This window comes from Trypanosoma cruzi, genomic scaffold (assembly GCF_000209065.1).
Source record: "Trypanosoma cruzi strain CL Brener 1047053516415 genomic scaffold, whole genome shotgun sequence".
NCBI classification, from domain to species: domain Eukaryota; phylum Euglenozoa; class Kinetoplastea; order Trypanosomatida; family Trypanosomatidae; genus Trypanosoma; species Trypanosoma cruzi.
In genome coordinates, this window is record NW_001849443.1 from 54,685 (window position 1) to 75,651 (window position 20,967).

At 49.0% G+C, this 20,967-nt stretch overlaps 7 protein-coding genes across 7 annotated transcripts, besides 27 other annotated features; all 7 read left to right on the forward strand.

The window, feature by feature from the left end:
- Window positions 1-2,151: part of a sequence feature (heterozygous, non-Esmeraldo-like haplotype) that runs on past the window's edge.
- Window positions 79-99: a microsatellite.
- Window positions 100-140: a sequence feature (GA-rich).
- Window positions 159-4,772, forward strand: Tc00.1047053506297.40 (hypothetical protein, conserved; the record flags this gene model as incomplete). The annotated part of the gene is made up of 1 exon (XM_815097.1): window positions 159-4,772. One exon carries the CDS (start codon window positions 159-161, stop codon window positions 4,770-4,772), a length of 4,614 nt encoding a protein of 1,537 aa, XP_820190.1.
- Window positions 598-625: a microsatellite.
- Window positions 2,152-2,426: a sequence feature (areas merged during assembly that could not be assigned to a particular haplotype. This can correspond to areas where the two haplotypes were merged or to regions with more than two copies in the genome that were merged during assembly.).
- Window positions 2,427-7,118: a sequence feature (heterozygous, non-Esmeraldo-like haplotype).
- Window positions 4,065-4,195: a sequence feature (GA-rich).
- Tc00.1047053506297.50 (kinesin, putative) lies at window positions 5,396-8,512 on the forward strand (the record flags this gene model as incomplete). The annotated part of the gene is made up of 1 exon (XM_815098.1): window positions 5,396-8,512. The coding sequence occupies one exon, from the start codon at window positions 5,396-5,398 to the stop codon at window positions 8,510-8,512; it is 3,117 nt and encodes a 1,038-aa protein (XP_820191.1).
- Window positions 7,119-8,272: a sequence feature (areas merged during assembly that could not be assigned to a particular haplotype. This can correspond to areas where the two haplotypes were merged or to regions with more than two copies in the genome that were merged during assembly.).
- Window positions 8,273-8,609: a sequence feature (areas merged during assembly that could not be assigned to a particular haplotype. This can correspond to areas where the two haplotypes were merged or to regions with more than two copies in the genome that were merged during assembly.).
- Window positions 8,576-8,627: a sequence feature (A-rich).
- Window positions 8,610-13,153: a sequence feature (heterozygous, non-Esmeraldo-like haplotype).
- Window positions 8,741-8,775: a microsatellite.
- Window positions 8,817-8,852: a microsatellite.
- Window positions 8,937-8,979: a sequence feature (A-rich).
- Window positions 9,003-9,938, forward strand: Tc00.1047053506297.60 (hypothetical protein, conserved; the record flags this gene model as incomplete). Its single annotated transcript, XM_815099.1, has 1 exon — window positions 9,003-9,938. One exon carries the CDS (start codon window positions 9,003-9,005, stop codon window positions 9,936-9,938), a length of 936 nt encoding a protein of 311 aa, XP_820192.1.
- Window positions 10,085-10,110: a microsatellite.
- Window positions 10,680-10,705: a sequence feature (AT_rich).
- Tc00.1047053506297.70 (hypothetical protein, conserved) lies at window positions 10,756-11,610 on the forward strand (the record flags this gene model as incomplete). Its single annotated transcript, XM_815100.1, has 1 exon — window positions 10,756-11,610. The coding sequence occupies one exon, from the start codon at window positions 10,756-10,758 to the stop codon at window positions 11,608-11,610; it is 855 nt and encodes a 284-aa protein (XP_820193.1).
- Window positions 11,866-11,887: a sequence feature (AT_rich).
- Tc00.1047053506297.80 (hypothetical protein, conserved) lies at window positions 12,080-14,686 on the forward strand (the record flags this gene model as incomplete). The annotated part of the gene is made up of 1 exon (XM_815101.1): window positions 12,080-14,686. The coding sequence occupies one exon, from the start codon at window positions 12,080-12,082 to the stop codon at window positions 14,684-14,686; it is 2,607 nt and encodes an 868-aa protein (XP_820194.1).
- Window positions 12,635-12,663: a microsatellite.
- Window positions 13,154-13,189: a sequence feature (areas merged during assembly that could not be assigned to a particular haplotype. This can correspond to areas where the two haplotypes were merged or to regions with more than two copies in the genome that were merged during assembly.).
- Window positions 13,190-20,967: part of a sequence feature (heterozygous, non-Esmeraldo-like haplotype) that runs on past the window's edge.
- Window positions 14,761-14,804: a microsatellite.
- Window positions 14,893-14,946: a microsatellite.
- Window positions 15,217-15,331: a sequence feature (T-rich).
- Tc00.1047053506297.94 (60S ribosomal protein L24, putative) lies at window positions 15,381-15,956 on the forward strand (the record flags this gene model as incomplete). The annotated part of the gene is made up of 1 exon (XM_815127.1): window positions 15,381-15,956. The coding sequence occupies one exon, from the start codon at window positions 15,381-15,383 to the stop codon at window positions 15,954-15,956; it is 576 nt and encodes a 191-aa protein (XP_820220.1).
- Window positions 16,030-16,060: a microsatellite.
- Window positions 16,402-16,443: a sequence feature (AT_rich).
- Window positions 16,565-20,275, forward strand: Tc00.1047053506297.110 (ATPase, putative; the record flags this gene model as incomplete). The annotated part of the gene is made up of 1 exon (XM_815102.1): window positions 16,565-20,275. One exon carries the CDS (start codon window positions 16,565-16,567, stop codon window positions 20,273-20,275), a length of 3,711 nt encoding a protein of 1,236 aa, XP_820195.1.
- Window positions 20,440-20,707: a mobile genetic element.
- Window positions 20,937-20,967: part of a sequence feature (T-rich) that runs on past the window's edge.

Sequence of the window (20,967 nt, forward strand, 5' to 3'; positions counted from 1 at the left end):
GCTGCATCTGTTTTATTTTAAGATCAGAAATAACACGTGTTTCCCATTATTCAGGACGAGTGGAGAGGGGTAATATAAACACACACACACACACACACAGAGAGAGAGAGAGACACAGAGACAAACGGAGAGAGAAGAGAATAGAAAGTAGCGAGCAGATGACTTCTTCGACCGCAGATCATCTTTACGAACGGGCAAAGCTGCGGAGGCTAAATTTGGACCCGGCGCCTCAGCGGAGTGTGTTTGCTGCGAGGAGCTCAGGACTAAAGTTTGATGTAAAAAAGGCAACTGCATTGGCGAAGAGGTTTAAAAACTACTCTGCGGAGGCGTCGGAGAAAACGATTTTAATGCAGCTTGACACTGTGAGCTTTGGTAAGTTTCTCTCGGAGGCGGCCCATGCCGTTGTGCAATCGCTTTGTCATGGTACAAAGATGAAGCCGGCAGATGCCCATTCGTTTACGGTTGTCTGCTCCGAGGTACACCAGCGCTACGAGGATTTTTGGGCTTTGGTCCGGAAGGAGTTGAAGGAGAACATCGAGTCTGTTGTTGATACGGGTTCGCTCAAGTTGGCTGTGGAGCGTATTGAAGAATATGCATCAACAACAACAACAACAACAGCAACAACTTTCATTTCTGGGGAAGGAAACGTATCCACAGGAACGACAGTGGTATCTTCAGGGTTATCTGCGCCCCCTTCTGCTGCGGCTAAGGGCGGTCTCACACCGTCATTAAGCAAGTCGCCGGTGGATGAATTTAATCGTCTACGTTTGGTCGCCAGGGTGTTTTGTGAGTGGTGGCTTGTGGGGCTTTTTGATGATGCCAAACCCCTGTTAAACCTATTGAAGTTATTGCAAAAACTTGCGGAGAGGAATGCGGCAACGCCAAATTCTCCTTTAGCCGTTGCCACGGTTTTTTCGATCACAGCCCTTATGATACGTGAAGTAGGCATTGAGATACTTGGGAAGGGAAATGCAGTGCTTTCATCTCTCTTTACAGAAAAAAAGGGAGATGAAAATGGTCCAGAGAGGCTCCGTGATCTTCTGGGCCATTGTGGGGTTTTCACAATCGACGAGAACAGTGAAGCGGGAAGGAAGACGCCATTTTTGCTTGGTCCAGCAGGGGCTCGGTTGGCATTCAACGCCACAACAAAGAAGGTGGGACCAGTGGAGAATGCGGTGGCGCATCAGGCTGAGGAGGTGAGCTGGGCGAGGTTGTGCGAGATTCGCAATGCTTCAGCAGAAAATTACTGCAATGATGAAGAGAAACGACACTTTTTTGGGCTTGCATTGGCTTCCACGAAGGCATGCCTTCGAGCTTACAAACAACGTAAAGAGGAGATTGAGAAGTGGTGGCATTCTGTAAATGATCAGGCCGAATTTCGGGGGAAAACCGCGCGCTTCAACAATGATGAAGCGCGGTTTCGTTTTTTTCAGGAACACGTGGAAAGATTGTACGTGGTGTGCGAAAACTTGTTGGGGATGCTGGGGTTTTCTCCTCCGTTACCTGTTGATCTGTCCATTGTTGAACAAAGGGAGGAGGTTGAGGCTGTGCGGATTTCGGTAACCCGAAAATTCCACCCCATTGTAGGGGCAGAGACGCTGAACCGCTTTGGGGACGATGAACAACGCATATTTTACGAATACGTTCCAGAAATTGAGACGTTGTTGGATGAGGTTTTCTTGTCTTCGTTGACCGCCGAAAAGGCGAAATGGGAGTTGTTTTCACGGCACAGTGTCATTGGCGGTGCAATTGCATCGGGGACTGGAGCAACGACATCATCAGGGTTATCTGCAATAGGATCTGGGGGAGTTGGCGCACCTGGCGGGGGCGATGGAGGAGACAGCGAGGAGGACGATATGGACGTGGAAGCGGCGGCGAATACCATGGAGGAAGGCAAAGGTCAACACAACACGGAGACCGTTAAACTAATGGAGCGTCGACGGCTTCGTTTGGCGAAATTGGGCGTCCCTGCGGCGTTGTTTAATGACTACGCGGAAGTATTGAAGTTGCTTGAGGAACTTGGAGAGTGCACGACCGCAGTTGCGATTGATGAATGGTGCGAACGCTTTGTTGGGGAGGCGATTGTACCGCTGCGTAATTCGTCGGAAAATGTCGTTGGGGCTCGGCTGTTTTTTACAAACTGCCGAATGCTGTTGACGCTGGAGCTGCGCCACTTTCTTCGCTTCCGCTACCCCGAGAAGCTTCCGTTCATGGCCCGTTGTGCCGCGATCTTTGATCAGTACTTCCATGATGTTGGGATTTATTTGGGTGCCAGGCTGGAGGCTCAGTGGAGGCGCGAGTATTCCACTTCCACATCGAAAAGAGAGACGAGCACGTCTTGCAGCACACGGAGTGATGAGTTCTTGCAGCGTCGTGTGGGGGCCACCGGACGTTACTTATGTGAGTTGATGAAGTTTGGCACTATTCCACCGAGTCGGGTATTAAACCTTTTGAATATTGCGGTGGAAGACTTGAAACAACCATGCAGTGTTGCAACTATCTGTGCCATCATTGAACACGGCGGTCTTTTTTTGGTTCGCAACCACGCAACACGTCGTGCGACGGAGAAGTTAATACAGAAACTTAAGACGAACATGATGAACGAAGAAATGAAAGCAGAATGTTCCCATATGGTTACCGAGGCTTTTTCTTTCTTGCAACCGGCAACCCCTTCGCTTGTTGCATTTCCCTCTCCTGCTCAAAAGGAAGAGTCCCCATTAGAGAGGTACGTGCGGTCTCTGCTTCACGAGCGCTTGTGTCCGGATGGGACCAAATTTGTGCTGGACGGGCTGCTGAGGATGCCATGGGATGACGTTGAGAAAAGGGAAATGCTTATTCGCGCTCTGCGTAGTGTACACCAGATGAGTTTGGATGTTGTCCCCCTTGTGGTGGACATTTTAAAGGAACTTGCCCATGCGGATCATGTCCATGTGGTGCAGCGTATTTTGTACGAGGTCGCGGAGGATATGCGGCGTGACTTGGAGGTTGGTGCCGCAACCCCGGAACTCGTCAGTGGCAGCTCAAGGAAATCTATGATGATCTCTGAGCCTTACACTACACATCGCCCGTTGCAGTGGCGTCTGGCTGACTGTTTTTTCCTTGCCAACTTTTACCGTGTGCGCCTGGTGTCTTTTCGTTTTGTATGCCACATGTTGTTGATGCTATTGCTATACTTTCCGTTTATCACGACTCACTGCAACGACTACACTCGTCTGCGGTGTTTTGTTACCCTATTTCGGGAGTGTATCCCGTCTCTCCCTTGGATTGTTAACTCACGCACGGGTGACTTCAACAGGCCAAGATCTCGCACATCACGAAGCGCGGAGCGAATTGCCACTTTACATCAGCTACTTCGGAAGCTTGTGGCACAGTTATATCTTTACCGATTTAGTCTTGCGGAACCACTGCCGTTGCAACTACAAGTTTGCCTAGAGGAGCTCTTGCATCTCCTTAGAGACAACATAGGTCGTGACGAGAGATACCGAGAGACATGGAACAAGCTCCAAGAGAAGCTAAAAGCTCGTGAGAAGGGGTCTCAGAAAGAAGCAGAAGATACTTCAAAAAACAAGAACTCTCAATTGGGGATAAAATCATCGCAAAAGTTGGTACTCCCAGAGACGCTGGAAGAAGCCCATGCGTACGCGAAGTCCGTGGCGGAAGAAACTGTGCTTCCAGCCAATGCATGGTATGAAAAGGTCTATGAGGCTATTAAAGGCTCTCAAAATGACGAGCCACTTTTTCGCATTTTTGCTGTGGAAAACCAAAAGGAGCTATCTCTGTGCACGTCGGAAGTTGTCCATGCTGAAGGCGCGGATGCAGAGAACTCAAGGCATGCGTCATTGGATCTTTTGCCAGAAGATATGGAGCAGGGTGATGAGGTTTCCACCGACCGTAGCAGTGACGCGTATGAGGATGAAAATTCCATGGTTCGAGGCATGACCAGAGGTAGCTGCAGCAGTGTCGGGAGCATTAGCGGCTCTGAGAGTCTCAGTGACAGCGATAATGTTGACACGTCAGTCGCTCTTTCTGCTACCGTATCGGATACAACTTCCACAGGCGAGGATGAGGAAGGGGAGGAAGATGAAGATGAGGAGGATGAGGAAGAAAGTGAGGAGGAAGATGAAGATGAGGAGGATGAGGAAGAAAGTGAGGAGGAAGAGGAAGAGGAAGAGGAGGAAGAGGAGGAAGAAGAAGACGGTAGGTTTGCTGCGGCAGAAGCGCTGCGAATTCGGCTTGAGGAGGCTGATCTTGACGCCCAGTTGCGTGCTCTCATGTCGGAAAACCCGCGAGAAACAACGGGCCATGCAGCCAGTGCTGCGGTTGCGAGGGGTACGTCCGTGGAGCGTCTCATGGAGCAGGATTTGGTGATGGGTATACGAATGCACCGCCAGCACCAGCGTCAGTGCGCAAAAAATACTTTTTTATTACCCACAGCTGAAACAGCGAAAGAAGATACAGTGGAGGAGGTGCGTTTTACGCTTCTGCGGCGCCCTCCCCCTAACACATCGGCTGCTGGGAAGACGGGGACCGCGGGTGTAGCCGCTTCTACTTCTTCTGCCAATACGGCTGTCGCGTCAGCCAACGTGGTGAAGAAAAGTGATTTTGCTGTGCTTAGCATTCCCCGCGGTGCGAAATTTGCCCAGAATGCCATGATGTCGCAGGAGCGTCATCGACAGCAGCAAGAAGAGCTGCGAGAAATCACTCGGCGTATCAATCATATGCATGAGGTTGAGAGAAGCGTTCACGCTGCGATGCCAAAAGAGTCAAAGTAACACTTTATGAGTGAGTGTGTGTGTGTTTGTGTGTTTGTTTATAATGAGGGGATGCGTTGATGGGTGGGTCAGTGCGAAGATCGAAGAAAAGTGAACGGGGAGTGTAATTTCGCCAATACTGCGGCCAGTAAAGTGCAAATGCATTTCCGCGAACGATTTTTTTTTTCGTTTTGTTTTTGTGTGCGTGGGTTCTTGTGTGTCCATCCATCTCGAAGTACTCGGCTTCTTTTTGTTCTTATTATTATTTTTACTGTCAATTAGTGTGGGTGACTTATAATAATAACACTCGGATTGCAAGTATTCCTCACTGATGGTATATATTTTTTTTTTATGCAACTCTTTTTCCCTGTTCTATCTTTTATTTATTTATTTTTTCCACGCACGCTGAAGGGTGACGGCATAAGCGCCCGACACCCCCTCCCCGAGTGAAGCGTTTGGAAAATTTGAGAAGAGGCACAACTTTTTTCGTGGCGGGGTGCGATACAGAGAGGGAAGAGTAAAGGGAAAGGAGGGAGAGGAGGCGGAGAGGGCCAAACGGCGACAAAATAAGCCAATAGGAAGAACAAGAAAACGATTTCTAGTGGCACCGCTAGTTGGGGGGTGGGCGGGAGGGGGGAAGGGAAATGGGCTCAGGGGGCGACATGGCAGTTACGTTCACCGCTGAAAAGAAGGACACCGGCGAGGAGGAAGTCGCTGCTAACATGCCGGAGCACAAGGAGCGGAGTGCAGTTCGTGTCATTGTGCGTGTCCGTCCCTTGTCAACAGTAGAACACGCGGATCCCTCCGTGAAGAACGTCTTGCAATGCCTCAAGGATGGAATTGTCGTTCACTGTGTCTTGAATAGGTCGTCGTCTCGCTATTTTGGTGCCCGTCATGCCCAACCACGGCCACAGTACTTCAAAGTTGACGAGGTGTTCCATCCGTACAGTACACAGATTGAGGTTTATGAATCCTGTCGTAGTATCGTGGCCGGTGTATTTGATGGCATTAACGGCTCTATTCTTGCTTATGGTGCAACGGGTTCGGGCAAGACACACACCATGTTTGGCGGTAGCATGAGCGCGGCAGGTGTGATATACCAGGCTATGCAGGACATTCTGGAAGAGAGGGAGCGACTGGAGGTTGAAGATCAAAAAGTAGTCACGGTGCGTTGCACCTTCCTTGAAGTTTACAATGAGGAGGTCTTTGACCTGCTGGTTCCGTCAAATCCCCATGGAAAACGGACACCGTTGAAGGTGCAGGACTTTGGCCAGGATGATGGTATCAAAGACGGAGGGAAGAGTGGGCCTAATCCTGAGAGCCTTATCGTGAAGGGTCTCACGCAAGTTACACCTCAGACGGCGGAGGAATTTGCCAAATTTGTGGAAAATGGTCATGCAAATAGATTTGTAGCGTCTACAGTCGCGAATGCCCACTCAAGCCGCTCACATGCAATTCTCACCGTAGAAGTGGAGGTAAAGGACATCGTGAATGCGTCCGTTGGTACTGTGGGTCGTGTTCGTTTCTGTGATTTGGCAGGCTCAGAGCGAGCTGCTGGTACGACTAACAGTGGCATTCGCCTACAAGAGGGCGGAAACATCAACCGATCCCTTCTAGCACTTGGCGCCGTGGTTCAGGCCTTGGCACATCGCAAGAAGTTCCCGAATCAGTCGAATTATATTCCTTATCGAGGCTCTAAGCTAACGCGTTTGTTGCGGGATTGCCTAGGGGGGAACTGTTGCACTTTAATGCTCTTCTGCGTCAGCCCAAGTAGCATGATGTACGAAGAGACCGTTAACACCATGCTTTTTGCGATGCGGGCAAAGGAGATTCAATTCTTTGCCACACGTCACGAATTCCGTGCTAATCCGAAGGAAGTAGCCAAGAACCAAGAGGCACTGATCGAAGATCTTCGTTTTGAATTGGCACAGGCACGTGAGGAGCTGCAGCGTTTGCGAGGGTGCAGTCCCGGCGCCAACTTCAACCGGGGCCTATGGTCCCGACAAAACTCGCAGGCGCCCGTGGATCCTCCATCTCCGGAGCAGTTTGCATCACCCAGTAAGGGCGACACACTCATTTTATTTCCTGCAACGACAGTTGGAAGAGGAACGGACGTTCGAACGGAGATATCCGATGCATCGCCTGGACAGACTCAGTATGCTAGTCGTTTCTCTACTCGAATGACATTGACATCGGAAGGATCCGACGCATACACGGAACTGCAGAAGAAACTGAAACGTTTTTCGGTGGCGAAGGAGCAACTCTACCGAGAGATGCGGGACGCGCAGGAAGCCAACAGTGAGCTTGACATCCGACTCCGGAAGCACAAGTGGAAGCTTGCCCGGTTCCTTTCCACTCGACGAAAGAACGCCTCTGGAGACACCAATGGGGAAAGAATGATGCCTGTGGGTGTGGCAGGTTTAAGAATTGCCATTGAGAAGATGGAGGTGGAATCCGTTGAGCAAGGAGGGAAAATGGAACGGCTTTTAGAAAAAATGAACGAGACCGATCGTACCATTGCTGGAATTTGCAAGGAGCTATTGCGGGAAAAACAACACCCGCTTCTTGAGCTTTTGATGGATAAAGTGAGGGTGCAGCAAAGTTGCACTGAGGCGGAGTGCCTCGCGGCCCACTACCACCAGGAATGTCGCTCGATCATGAACCGTGAAGAAGAGTACGCGCAGGCGCTGAGTGTATGCGTTTCTGTTATACGCCACATGCTTCCGTTAGCCTCTAATGTTCCAGCCATTCGGGAGGAGGCTCAGCTGGCGCTCATGTTTGCTAATCTCCCCTCTCTTTCTACGACCGACATGATTTCCGTCTTTGAGAGATCCATGCATACAGGGAATGTCCCATCCACATCTCTTCTTGATTCGCAGCGGGCATTCTCATTTGTGGAAACCGTAGAGGCACGCCTACAGCGCCTAGTGGAGGACCATGAAAAAAGGAATCCTGCAGCACGTCAGCCGCTCCAACGTCGATTACAGCAGCAGAGCAAGGGAACGTCCTCCAGCAAAGTCTTTGGAAGAATCGCCAGTCAAGGAAAAGGCCGTACGCAGATGCCGACGAGGCCACCACGTTTGGGCCAGGAGACACTTTTTGCCCAGCAAGGCACAACATCGTTGCGTCAATCGGCATCGAGTGAATCTACGGCGCGGAAAAAGTCGTTAGGTTTTAATTCAACAGCCTCCGTGAATGAGAAAAAAGTCAAGTTTGTGGAATTTACAAAGAACACGGTGCCAATTGTCCCCCCACAGCAACCACAACGCCGCAACGGCAGTAGCAAAGTTAATTCCGTGACGAGATCCACATCAAGGTCTATGAAAGCAGCTACGATGCCGGCTAAGTTTGGTCGTTCACACACCGCAACGGAGGCTCTGCACATCAACAGGCCCAACACTGGCAGTATATCGCCATTTCTAACTCGGGTAAACATTCAAGAGCGATTTCAAAAGCCACGAAACTCGCCATCACCAAACCGTGCTGTTCCCTCCCGAAAGGACAACGACACCAAAATGCCGTTGCGGCAGAACCATGTAGCGTTTCAGGTGCCTGATAATGGACGAGCTTTGAGTGTTCCGCATGAGCGACTGAAGAAAAGCGATCTTGAGGAGCGATTTACGAGGCTTCTCACCGAAGTACAGCAGTGGAAGAATGACAATGCCGCCGCAAGGAGCAACCATACACCAAAAAAAGCGGCCAATGGCAACGAACGGAGAACTATGCGCGAGGCTCGAGTTATAGACTATGCTCATGCGTGAGTGCGGAATCCCAAAAGTAAGAAAAAGATGCTTAAAAAGAATGAAGAGCGAGACACGCAAAATAAAATAAAATAAAAAACAGATAAAAAACAAAAAACAACAACAACGACAAAAAGGAATGATAAAGTCTCTGTACTTTTACTCACATGCTATTTGACGCCCCTATTTTTTAAAATTGATTCTCTAGAGGCTTATGGAAGGCGGTTCCTGACCAGATTGGGCTCAGTTAAAAAAAAAAAAAACCAAAAAAAAAAAAAAGAAAATGACACTTTTTAAGTGTGCCCGATTTTTTATTTATCAACTGTTTTTTTTTCTTTTTTTCTTTTGTTTTGCTTTTTTTGTGAATGGTCTCTACGACACAGAGTCAGGCGCAGGGAAAAGGCAGGGAAAGCACGGGACAGGGTTGTTACGCGCGTCCAAACGTAAAAGAAAAGGGAGAAAAAAAAAAAAAAGAGAAGCAAAGAAAATAGGAAGAGAGGAGCGAATAGACATGTCTTCAAAGAAAAATAACGAAGGGGAGATCACTTCCAATGGGTCGGACTCATCGTCGGTGGTGTATCAATCGCCGTTTCCCATCACAGGCCCGGAGGTTCAGCATGGGGGTCGAACCTACCGGCTTGTGACAAAAAAGGACTTTTTCACGTTTCGCGAATTTGCCGATTCTCTGGACGGCTTTGAGATGCAGTACAACCGCCAAAACGAGTTTATTTCTTGGAATAAGAAAGTGGCGGGAGAGCCGATGCGCATCATTAAGGTGTTTGGCGTCCTTCCCAATGTAATTCCGGCGACGCTGTACGATATGCTGCAGGATGCAACGTTCCGTGCATTGTGGGACACTCACCGCATTGATGCGTTTCGTGTTGTGAAACTTGACGAAAACAACGATATAGGTTACTACGCGGCTAAAAGCCCGGTACCTGGAGTCTCAAACCGCGACTTTGTAAATCAACGTGCGTGGATTAACTCGGGAAATAATGAGTATGCCATCTTCAATACATCTGTTCCCCATCGAGACGTGCCAATTGATTACCTGAAGGTAAATAAGGTTAGCAGTGATTCGGTGGTGCGTGGGATTTCAAAGATAACGGGGTATTTGATTCGTCCCTGGGTGGATAATAAAGGTGCGCTTGGTTCCTGCATCACTTACGTCACACAGTGTGACCCTGGCGGTTGGATCCCCGCACCGTTGATTAACTACATCAGCACCAAGGTTGCCCCCAGCACCCTCAAGACCGTCGCACAGGCAGCAGCACAGTTTCTGGAGTGGCTACCGAAGCAGGAAAATTACGTTAAGGATTGGCCTGAAACAGCGGATCCATTTGACACACCCGTGAAGAACGAGACAATTGCGTTTGCAAAAAAGAAATGGAGTGCAAATGGACACTTGGACAAGAAAAATGCGAGCGATGAGAGGTTGGTGCAGTGATATCTCTATGCAGTTTTAGCGCAGTATGAATGATAAATACGGAAAACAAGCGAAAAATAATTGAAAAATGAGAGGAATTCTGAGGATGAGCAGGCAATAAGCGGTTTTTGTGAAACCCTCAAAAGGAAGATGGGTTGAAGCGATATAAAAAAAAAAAAAAAAAAAAAAAAAACATTTCTGCTGTGATTTATATGTTGGAATATTTAGAATGCTTAGGAACCAGACGAGAGTACAATTTCTTGTTTGTTCTCTGGGCGCATTTGTTGTTGGTGATCGTCCTTTTTTTTTTTTATTGTTTCCTCTATTTCTCTGTGGGTGTACATTAACATCCTCTTGTGGGTATACAGTTAGTTTTGCTCCCCATTTATATGCTGGTGACCGTTTGCAATTTTTTTTTTTTCTTTTTTCCCCTTGCGGGGAAAGAAAATTTTCTTGCTCTGCTGTCTCCACGTCGTTCCTTTTTTTTTTTCCTTTTTTTGATACAGAAGAAATGTGCGTGTGTATGTTTGTTTTTTTCTTTTTCTTCTTTGGAGTTTAATTGCTGAGTTGGTCTTATGTGTTGTGATGCCTTCTTTCCACACTGTGTGTTTTCTCTCATTTTATTTCCTCTGCGGCAGAAACGCTGCGGGGCGGCAAGAAGAGGGGAGCCATTGCGGTAAGAAGCAGCGGAAAAGGAGGGGATTGACGTGCGTCCTTTTTTTTTCTTTTTTTTTTGTTGTTGTTTGGCAGCCGGTGTCGTCCAAATTTTATTATTATTATTTTTTTAACCCTTTGCGTTTCCAGGGCGCCGTCGCTCTATCTGTGACGGAGCCGCGACATGCGGGGCGGCAATTCCGCTGCCGCAAAGGGGTCAAGCAACAGCGGCGAAAAAAAGAAAAGGACACAAACGCATCTTTGTGAGACAGGGGTCGCAAGCGCGGGCAAGAAGCGGAGCACGATCAGCTGCTTTCCATTGCCACCCCATGATTCAACAACAGACAACACCGAGCCGCCTTCCGTGCGGGTTGCCGCTGCACGACAACATGTGATGAGCATCGACAAGGACTCCAGTGTGACCAGTCCCGTGATGGGAACAACCATCAGCAGCGCGACTGGTTCAAGGAGCGGGGTGCTGGTTACAGACCCGTGGGTGATTTTGCAACCACAACAGCCACCATTTCTTCGTGGCTGGGCCGCGCAACGGAGTAACACAAGGGATAGCAACAACGCAAAGACGGCCGAAAGGTGTGTCTTGCCACGCACAACCAAAAAGAGCACGGCTACAATTCCAACACGGATGAGTCTTTGCCAGGTTGCACACGAGATTTTGAAATCAAACACCGTTGAAAACGATGCATGTTTTGTTGATGGCCGTGTTCGAAAATTGCAGCGACTGGAGTTGCATTTTGCCACCCCGTCGGAGAGGAAGCAGGATTTTACTCGTGTTGTGGATCCCTACACGGAGACGATGCGGCGTTTGGAGGAGGAGCATCATCGACGTTTTCGTCGGGCTCTTTATATACTGCAGCAGATGCATCCAGACCCCTGGTGGCGTCTGCAGTCATCGGTTTACTACGACGTTGGCGTACCTGATTTATTGGCATGCGATGAAAACCTTCTCTTTTCCCGTGTGGCAGGGGAAGTGCGGGATGCCGGTGTTACGTGGCTCTCCTTGAAGAACTCCACCTTGTAAGTCTTGTGCTTTTAGGGTGTCGGGTATGGACTCTCACGGATAATACGTGCCTTACGATTGCTGTCTAGATGTGTATTTGAGACGTTGACTGTACATTGATCAAGAGAAAAGAAGTGGGGAAATGAAAAAGGAAAAGATGTTTTTTTTTTTTTTCTTGTGAGTAGCCAGGGGATGCATAGAAAAGAATCGAGTTGAGAGAAGGTGGAGAGTTTTTTGCTGTTGGCACCGCTTTTTGTATTCACTTCCCCCACCCCCTTTTTTTTTTTTTTTTTAAATTCTTCTGCTCGCCGCGGGCATATACATATATATGTTTTTTTTTTAATGCGTAACCGCTACCTTGTGGGCGCAGTGCTCCAGGAGAACGATATCACAGTTAGAAGTGAGGAGAAAACAAGTGGGTAAGCCAAAAGGGCGAGAGAGAGAAGACGGAGGAACAACAACAGGAAGAAAAGGGATCGTGTGGGTCACGATGTTTGTGTCCACGTCGTACGAGTCGAAGTTAATTGGCGACGAGGGTCTGTACGCTGCCATTGAGGCCGCTCGACTGGCGCGCTCTCTGCGTGGCGCAACAATACGTCCGCATGTTAGGGGAAACCCCTTGATCAACCCGAACAGCATTTTGCTCGCCAACACGCCAAAGAGGTGGGAAGCACGTTTACTCAGTGAGAAAGCGGAGCAGGAGATACTCGAGGCAATCAGCGGCGGTGACAAGGCTGTTTCACAATACCTTCAGCAGGTTCAAATTGCCATCCCCGAAGAAAAGGATTTGGAGAAGCTGCGCGCGGTTGTGCCCCGCATCCATCATATCCAGCCTCATCCAGTGATGAGGTTTGATGAAGCCAAGCGACTCATTCAGCTAATGTCGTTACACGGTGCCAACATCACATGCATCAACTTTGGAAATGGCGCTCTTATGCCAAATGATCATACAGAGGCTTCACCTGCCGAGGTGATGGCAAAGATGGAGGAGTTGAAACAGCGTTTTCCGCTACCCACACCAAAGCCGAAGAAGACTACTGACAGCGAAGAGGAAGAGGAAGAAGAGGAGGAGGATATCGACCTCAATAATAATGAAGAACTACAAAAATGGTGTCAAAACCAGCAGTTGGAGTATACGGATTACAACCAAGCTATTCGTCTTCGGGCAGCATACGAACTGGACGCCTTTCGCAACATTTGTGAGATGCTCATGCATGATAAGAAGGTTCGTGTCTTGTTGCTGGGTAAAAATCGACTAGGGGCGCCTAATGAGGAGGAACGTGTCTCACTCATCCCACTGCGTCTCCTGGCGAAGGTTATTGATGCAAATGAGACCATCAAAGTCCTGGACCTGAGTAGCAACGAGTTGGGAGCACACGGCTTTGGTATTATCGGCAAGGCCCTTACGAAGAATATTGCTATTGTTTCACTCGACCTTTCCGACAACCAACTTGGTATGCCGATGCCGGATCTGGACGAAGATCCCGAGTACCAGGAAGAGGATCCTGTTTTTGGCGAGACATATAATGGACTGGAGGCAATCAGTGAGGTGCTGAAGAAGAACAAATTTCTGCGTCACCTGCGTCTGCGTTATAATCAAATTCACAGCGGTGCGGAGGGAGAGGAACCGCCTGTGGCGGATCCAACGGAGATGGATCCGGAGAATGATGCCACCACACCGGATGTAGACGGATGGCAGGATCTGCCACTTTGGCGACTTGTCGGTCCTTTGCGAGAGTATCACCGACTACGGGCACTTGACCTTAAGGGAAACGCACTGGGTCCCGAAGGTGCCCGCATGGTTGCAACCGCTCTTGCTGAAAACCATTCCGTTGAGATGCTCGATCTCACAGACAACGGCATTGGGTTCCGTGGACTGCACTACATAGCAAAGCTTGTGTTGACATCACCGCACAGCGTTCTTCACACGCTTATCCTGCGGCGAAATAATCTTGCCGGTAAAAAAGGAAGTAAGGCGCAAAGGAAGATGGCACTGGCCGCCATGGAAGCAATGAGTATGGCGCTGAATGGAAACACAAAATTACGTCGTTTGTCGATTGCGGGCAACTACCTTGGTCCCACCCTGTGCGCCGCCATGTTGTCTACTATAAGTACGGCCTCCGCATTAGAAGAGATAGATCTCGAAAGTAATGATGCCTGTGGCGATGTGACCGCACCACACGATACGACGGTGATGCACCTCATAGCTCTGGCGCTTTATGGAACGGCTCTACGCGGCAATCGACCATCGTTGGCGGTGTTGCGTCTCGGCAGCAATAATATTCAAGCGGCAGGCCTACGTGTTTTGTTCCCGTCCTCTGCCACAATGCCAACCTCTCTTCGTGAAGTGGACCTCAGCCGTAACAACATTCGTGACGGCCTTGAGGCCGTGAATCATCTTTTGATTAGTTCTCCTGTACTGCATCGACTTGCCTTGGCGTACAACAGCATTACAACAGCTCCCGCACTACATCGGGGCATCGATGCGAACGAAAGCCTGTGCGAACTGGATATCTCACACAATAAATTGGGTTCCCTGAAGGAACAATACTGTAGCGACCCACAAGCGCAAGTGAGGGGAGTGGAGGAATTGTTGCAGGTATTGATTAAGCACCCATCACTTGAATATGTAAATCTCAGTTACAACGAGTTTGAGGGTGTTCATGGGCCCCTTCTTGCAGAGCTTTGTAGTGGGAACAAGTCTAACAATTCTCTGCGGCGAATTGACCTCAGTGGAAATCCGGAAATCAATCAACAGGATATTGATCAGATGGTGCAGGCACTGGCAACAAAGCCTGGCATTGAGGCCTTCTACATTTCCTCTTCGTACCCAGCACAGTTAGAAAAAGTTGCGACCTTACGCCCAGTTGGCCAAGATGCTGTGCTCGATCCCGCAGCACAACGCCATCAGCAGCTGTCACTCTTGAAGCTCTTGCAGGAGACAGTCTACCAGAGTCCCTCACTAATTGACATTAACTGCGACTTGCAAAAGGGCGTCTTGTCTGAAGAAGACACCGGCACCGACGAGGGCGAAGTGATTGGAGAGATGCGAAGGCGTCTGCTGCTGAATGCGATTTTGATGCCATATGGAAAGTAAAGTGCATATGCATGTTCGTGTACGTGCTTGCATCAAAGGGAGGAGGCAGAGCGGGAACTTCTGCGCACACATTCATTACTATATTTATTATTATTATTATTATTATTATTATTATTATCCTTGTGATCAATTTTTGTACTTGCACCCGGCACATAATCACACAAAAAGAAAAAAAAACACGCCAACAATGTAAGAAAAAAAGTAACATATATATATATATATATATATATATATATATATATATATATATATATATATATGAGTAATGCGTAAGTACGCAAATAAAAACGCGCGTGCGCGCGGTAGTTCTTCCAAGGATGGTGATGAGGAACGGGAACAAAATGTGGAGGGCTACTCACGCTCCCAGAAGTGAACATGTATGATAGGCCGAAGGGAAGGAAGTGCATCGGGTATTTTGGAAAGACCGCAGCGTGAAAGAAGAAAATCTTTTTCTTTTCTTCCATTTGGCCACGTGTACAATGCCTGAGTCCACCGCGGAAGAGGCGTCCTTCCCTTGTTACGGTGTAACGTCTTTTTTTCTTTTATGTTTTTGTTTTCTTCCTCTTTTTTTTCTCTTTTCCGTTTTCTGCGTTTGTTTCTTGTGCCTCACTTTCACCGTCTGACTTTTTTTGGATTTCTTCTTTTAACGACACACGGACATACAGCTCTGTGATAATACGGGGATAGCGTGGCGATGAGGATTGAACACTGCTCCTTTTGCGGGGCGCCGATCTACCCGGGGCACGGTCAAATGTTTGTGCGCAATGACTGCAAGGTATTCCGTTTTTGTGCCTCGAAGTGCCGCAAGAACTTTGGCATGAAGCGCAACCCCATGAAGCTCAAGTGGACCAAGACATTCCGCAAGGCGAACGGCAAGGAGCTTGCGGTGGATAGCACAATGGACTTTGAGCAGCGCCGACACGTTCCTGTCAAATACAACCGTGAACTGCTCCATGACACTTTGAAGGTCATGAAGCGTGTGGAAAAGATCAAACAGAAGCGCCAGGAGGCGGTATGGAACAAACGCATGGAGAAGACTCGTCTGCAGGAGCGTCGCGACGCCGCTGTGGCCTTGAAGCACAATATCGACTGGATTGAGGATAGCGAGGTGAAGCACAAGGCGCGCGATGACTTGGTGGCGGTTCAGCAGGAGGTAGAGGCCAAGCGGCAGCAACGGCGTGAAGCCGCCCGCAAACGTTTGCAGAAGCAGCGGGAGATGGAACGTGCCGCGGGGTTCACATCCTCTTCTTCCGTAAAGAAGTGGAAATAGAGAAAAATGTGGAAGTGAAACATGTGAGTGGCTGCCGGGGATGAAATGATTATTGTGATAACGATGGGGAAGGACATACACACACACACACACAAACATATACATAACTACTTTGTTTTTCGGAACGTGTAAGAGGGGATGGGGGAAAGGATGTATGAATGAAGAAAAAAAGCCACAGATGACATGCGTATCCGGTAGTACTATTTGTGTGTTTGTAGGGAGAATAAAAAAACAAATGCAATGGCCTACTGAAGGCCACAAGTCGAATAAGTATTTATTAAACAAGGGAAAAAAGCAAAGTTGGAAATTATTACACACGCATCTTGCTTGTGCCCTTTTGATAATTGAGGGGCTGGTGGCGATGGTGCTGTATTGTTTTTTTTTTCCAGCTGCTTATTTCCGGCTTCTTTTCTTACAGATATCGCCATTGTTTTCTCTTTCCCTCTTTTTTTTTTAATTTTTTTAAAAATTTAATTTGTTATTTTTACCTTTTATCTCCTTTATTTTACTTGCGGACAAATAGCGTAAAGGAGAAGAGAAAATCCGCCTTTTTCCTTCTCTCTGCGTGGGTGTGTTTCTCCTAGGAACGATAGGGGGAGGTGTGGAAAATGGTTATAACTCGTTCGCAGTCGAGAAAAGAGGCTCGTTCTCTTATTTGTACGAGCAATGGTAACAAAGACGATGCACCGGGTGTCGTGGGTGATGACAATCAGAACTCGACCCAGGAGCGCTTGGGCCGGGGTTGCCGCATTCCTCGGGAGCCCCCCGCGTCGTACGACTCAATGTACGTCAGGAAGGCCCTATTGCCATCAGCGATGCGACGTGCGGAGAATGAGGAGCTGCAAATAAACTCCCGATACCCGCAGCGGGATGCAGCTAAACGGGCTGTTCTCAGGATGAGTTCAACTCTGCATTCATTGGGTGAGCGCACCAGGAGGAATTTCTGGCCTCTGGAGGACAATAATGGCGATGGCGACGATGAAAGCAGTTCAAACGACGGAACTGAAGATGGCACTGCATCCTTTCAGTCACTTGGGAGGAAATGCAATGGCAATCGGTTTACAAACTTGCCCCGCAAGCGCGTCCGAGAGCCATCCATTAACTCCTTTATCACAGATGACTCATTGCGAGAAGGATCTAATGGACGGGGAAAAGATGCGGATGAAGAATTGCTTGTGGAAGACCCATCTTCTCTTTCCTCGGCGGAAGGATGTATAAGCGAAGGTGAGGGCCGCCGTGTGTTCAGGAAGGCCAAAGAGAGTACAGTAAAGCATATTCCCATAAACCACTATCTTGACGAAGTGATGAAAGCCTCTGGAAGAAAAACCAAGAAGGGAGACAAGCAGAAATGCAAAACGCATCGGCGTCGCATGGAGGACATGTTTCTTGGCCTCAATGAAGCGCATGGTGGTCCGGTAGGTGCAGGGAAAGGTGGTGAAGGGCGGTCGATAACGGAGACACCCGCACCGCTTGGTGACATCACCCCACTGCATATTGACACCTCAGTTTCTTTTGAAAAAGTGGGCGGCCTGCCTGGTCATATTGTGATGCTGCGCGAAATGGTGCTTTTTCCCCTTCTATATCCGCATTTATTGCAGACGATGAACTTAACGCCGCCACGTGGGGTACTTTTTGTTGGACCTCCAGGAACAGGCAAGACACTTATGGCTCGGGCATTGGCAAATGAGGCTGCAAGCTGTGCGCAGCGTAAGATTGCCTTTTTTATGCGCAAAGGTGCTGACATTCTTTCCAAGTGGGTTGGTGAGAGTGAACGGCAGCTTAGTCTTTTGTTTGAAGAGGCAAGACGCCGACAACCGAGCATTATCTTTTTTGATGAGATCGATGGATTGGTGCCGGTACGCCATGCCAAGGCGGAGCAGTCACAGGCGGCACTTGTTTCCACACTTCTTGCCCTTATTGATGGGCTGGACGACAGAGGCCAGGTTATTGTCATCGGCGCCACAAATCGTCCCGATACGATTGATCCGGCACTTCGTCGACCAGGGCGACTCGATCGCGAGCTTTACTTTCCTCTTCCCGATGCTGCTGCACGTCGACACATTCTTTCTATTGTGACACAGCCATTACTTCCATTGGACCATCCCGATCGGAATGCGATTATGGAAGAGCTTACCACACGCTGCGAGGGTTGGTCGGGTGCAGAGATTCAAGCTCTCTGCACAGAAGCAGGACTTAACCGCCTGCGAACGAGCCTGCCTCAGCTTTACGTCACCAGCCGGAGGTTACAAATTCCTAACAATGCCCTTACCATACAAAAAGAGGATTTTTTTGTGGCTGCCCAGCGCTTCAAAACCTCTGTGCGTCGTGGGACGGAGTCTATTGTAAAAGGTCTTGAGGAGCATCTTGAACACTTGCTTTACAGTACTAGAATGAAGTTGGTGTCGCATGTGGCGTCGATGTGGCCAAGTGCGGCAAAGGCACTTGCAAATGAGCGACGAGATTGCAGTAATGCAGGCGATGCGGTACAGGAGTTAATTGGCTTTCCCATTCCTCATACTGTAAAGCCAATGTTGCTGTTTTTAACTTCTTCCGTTGAGAGGAACGTGTATGGTGTCGACTCGTATGAATTTGCCCTGGAGAAAGCTGCCCTGGCTTTTATCAAGGCACTTCCATCAATTCGTATTTTTACCTTGAATCTTCCTAACCTCGTGGTGGACCGCGGAAGTGCACCGATGATGGTGACGGCCACAGGTTCTGCCGTGCCTGAGGGAGGTGCGGGTAACTTTGAGGAGCTTGGTTTTCCACTGAATAACAGCTTCACCTCGGGCCATATTTACTCTTGTATAATGGCCATTCAGCGCTCCTCTGGTCCATCGCTGGTTCTCCTACAAGGGTTGGATTTATGGCTGGCAGAGAATGGCTACCCCATCACTAATGAAGAGGGCAATGAAGGCGATGGGACGGATGAAGAGAGAGCCCAACACAAGAAACAAATGGAATCATTCTGTTATTATCTTGCTCTTCTTCGTGATTCGGATGTGTTGATCGTTGCCCCTACGCTTCACTGTGACGTTCTCTCTCGATTCTTTGGTGGGACGCGGTTAAATACACAAATACACAAAACAGTCGGCAATGTTCCATGTGCACCCTCAGTTGATGACTTGCAACGTTTTCTGCAATACGTGTTTCATGTGGTGGAATTGGCGTTATTACACTGTACGCATACCGTGTGGGAAGAATTACATGAAGACATTTCGCCTCCGCCTCCACCCTCCATGGAAGAAGTGCGTGCGGCCCGCCATGGCACACTTGAGTTGTGGCGGCGTGTGGAATACCGCCGGCGTCAGTTACGTTATGTGTTGTCGAAGTGGCTGGGTCAATACCTTGTTTCTCGCAAGTTTTCTATTCTTTGCAGTGCCGATCTTGACTTCACACCGAGCCATGACCTCTATGATGAGTGGCGGCAACACACCCAGGGAAGCCGAATTGGTCTGTGTGATGTGATGGAGAAGCTTGAGAACGAAGAGTATACTAGCCTCTCTCAATACCATGACGACATTGACATGCTCGTGCGGAATGTACGCACCTTTTTTAGGACGCGCTCCTCAACGGACCAGCGGTACCGCAGTCGCGCTCTCGAGCTGAAAGAGACAACCGTGCTGAATCTGTACAAGATCAATCGTAACGTTGTGCAGTTCTGTGAGCAGTACAAGGATCTAGCGGAACCTGACGTCTCACTATCCTCTATTTCTCCAAATGACGATGTGAAGCCGAGGATCGAAGAACCGACGGAATCCAGAGCTGTGCAGAGCACGGTGAAAGGCAAACGAAAGCCGTATCGTTACTACCGTGATCGTCGTCGACGGCGTCGCAAGGTCCGAAAAACCCCTAAAGTACGTGAAAATGATAACTTGCATAAGATTGGGGATGAGAATGAGGAGGAAACCACGAGGGAGGAGGGGCGCAGTGCTAATAGGGACGAGCTGAAGACGGAGCCGGCTGCCGCTGAGGCCCTCCCAAGAGGCGAGGAGGAGGTGGACGATCACGCGGTCATCGTTGAGCGCAACGGCATTAATTCCTCCGATTTCTCTTCTTCCATCGCACAGTGTGACAAGGCGGCGGAAATCCGCGTCTCAATGGAGATGTTGCGGGGCCTTTCTTTTCTTGAGTTACATGGTGTCTTTCAGGCCGCGATGTCTCTTCTAGAGGAAGAGATTAGTAGACGACGTAATCAGCAGCAGACTGTCTCGGTTTCGCCCTTTACGGGAACGAGTGAAGTCGGAAGTACCTCTTTTTTTCTTTGGATGTTGGGGGAGGCGGTGCGCGCAGCCGTGAAAGAGAGAAGAACAAGCAACTAATAATGAAGAGAACTTGAAGGACAATTCTATGGCGTGCGATTACACATACAGAAATAATAGAGAGTAGGGGGAGAAAAGACCTGTTGGTGCCAACCACTGTCGTCTTCGTGGTGCCAGGGTCAATTACCCCGTATTGTCGGGGAAGCCAGGAGCCAGCAACGGTTTTTTTTTTTTTTTCTTCTTTTACCAGTCGTAGTAACTACACCTCAATTGTGCAGCTCTGGTAAGCGTACGAAGGAATTCAGTAGCAAGGATAACCTTACTCCGCGGGCAGCCACTATAGAATGGCTCCAGCATCTGCCCTTCCGGCCCGTAAAACTAAGTAACAACTACTCATCGGGTTTGAAGCATGAACAGCAGGCGCTTAGCTTCCTCTCTAGTAAGAGAGTACTAGACCCTGGCACCACGTTGAGGTGGCCGGCTGAGCCAGGGGCCAGCAACGTTTCACTCACGGGGCCATTGTTGTTCGCGCAGGGCTGACGGCATTCGACCAGCTGCGTCTTGCAGGGACACAGCCGTAACGCCATGAGGGCTGGGTGCACGTGTGACCGCAATGCGGCTCAAGAGGTTTGGTCGAGAAAACGAGAGGAAAAGAAAATTGGGCTGAAAGAAAGAGATGAACGCGCAAATGCCGATTTTTTTTTTTACAGCATTTTGTGTGTTTGTTTCTCTCTTTTGTCTCTCTTTTTCTC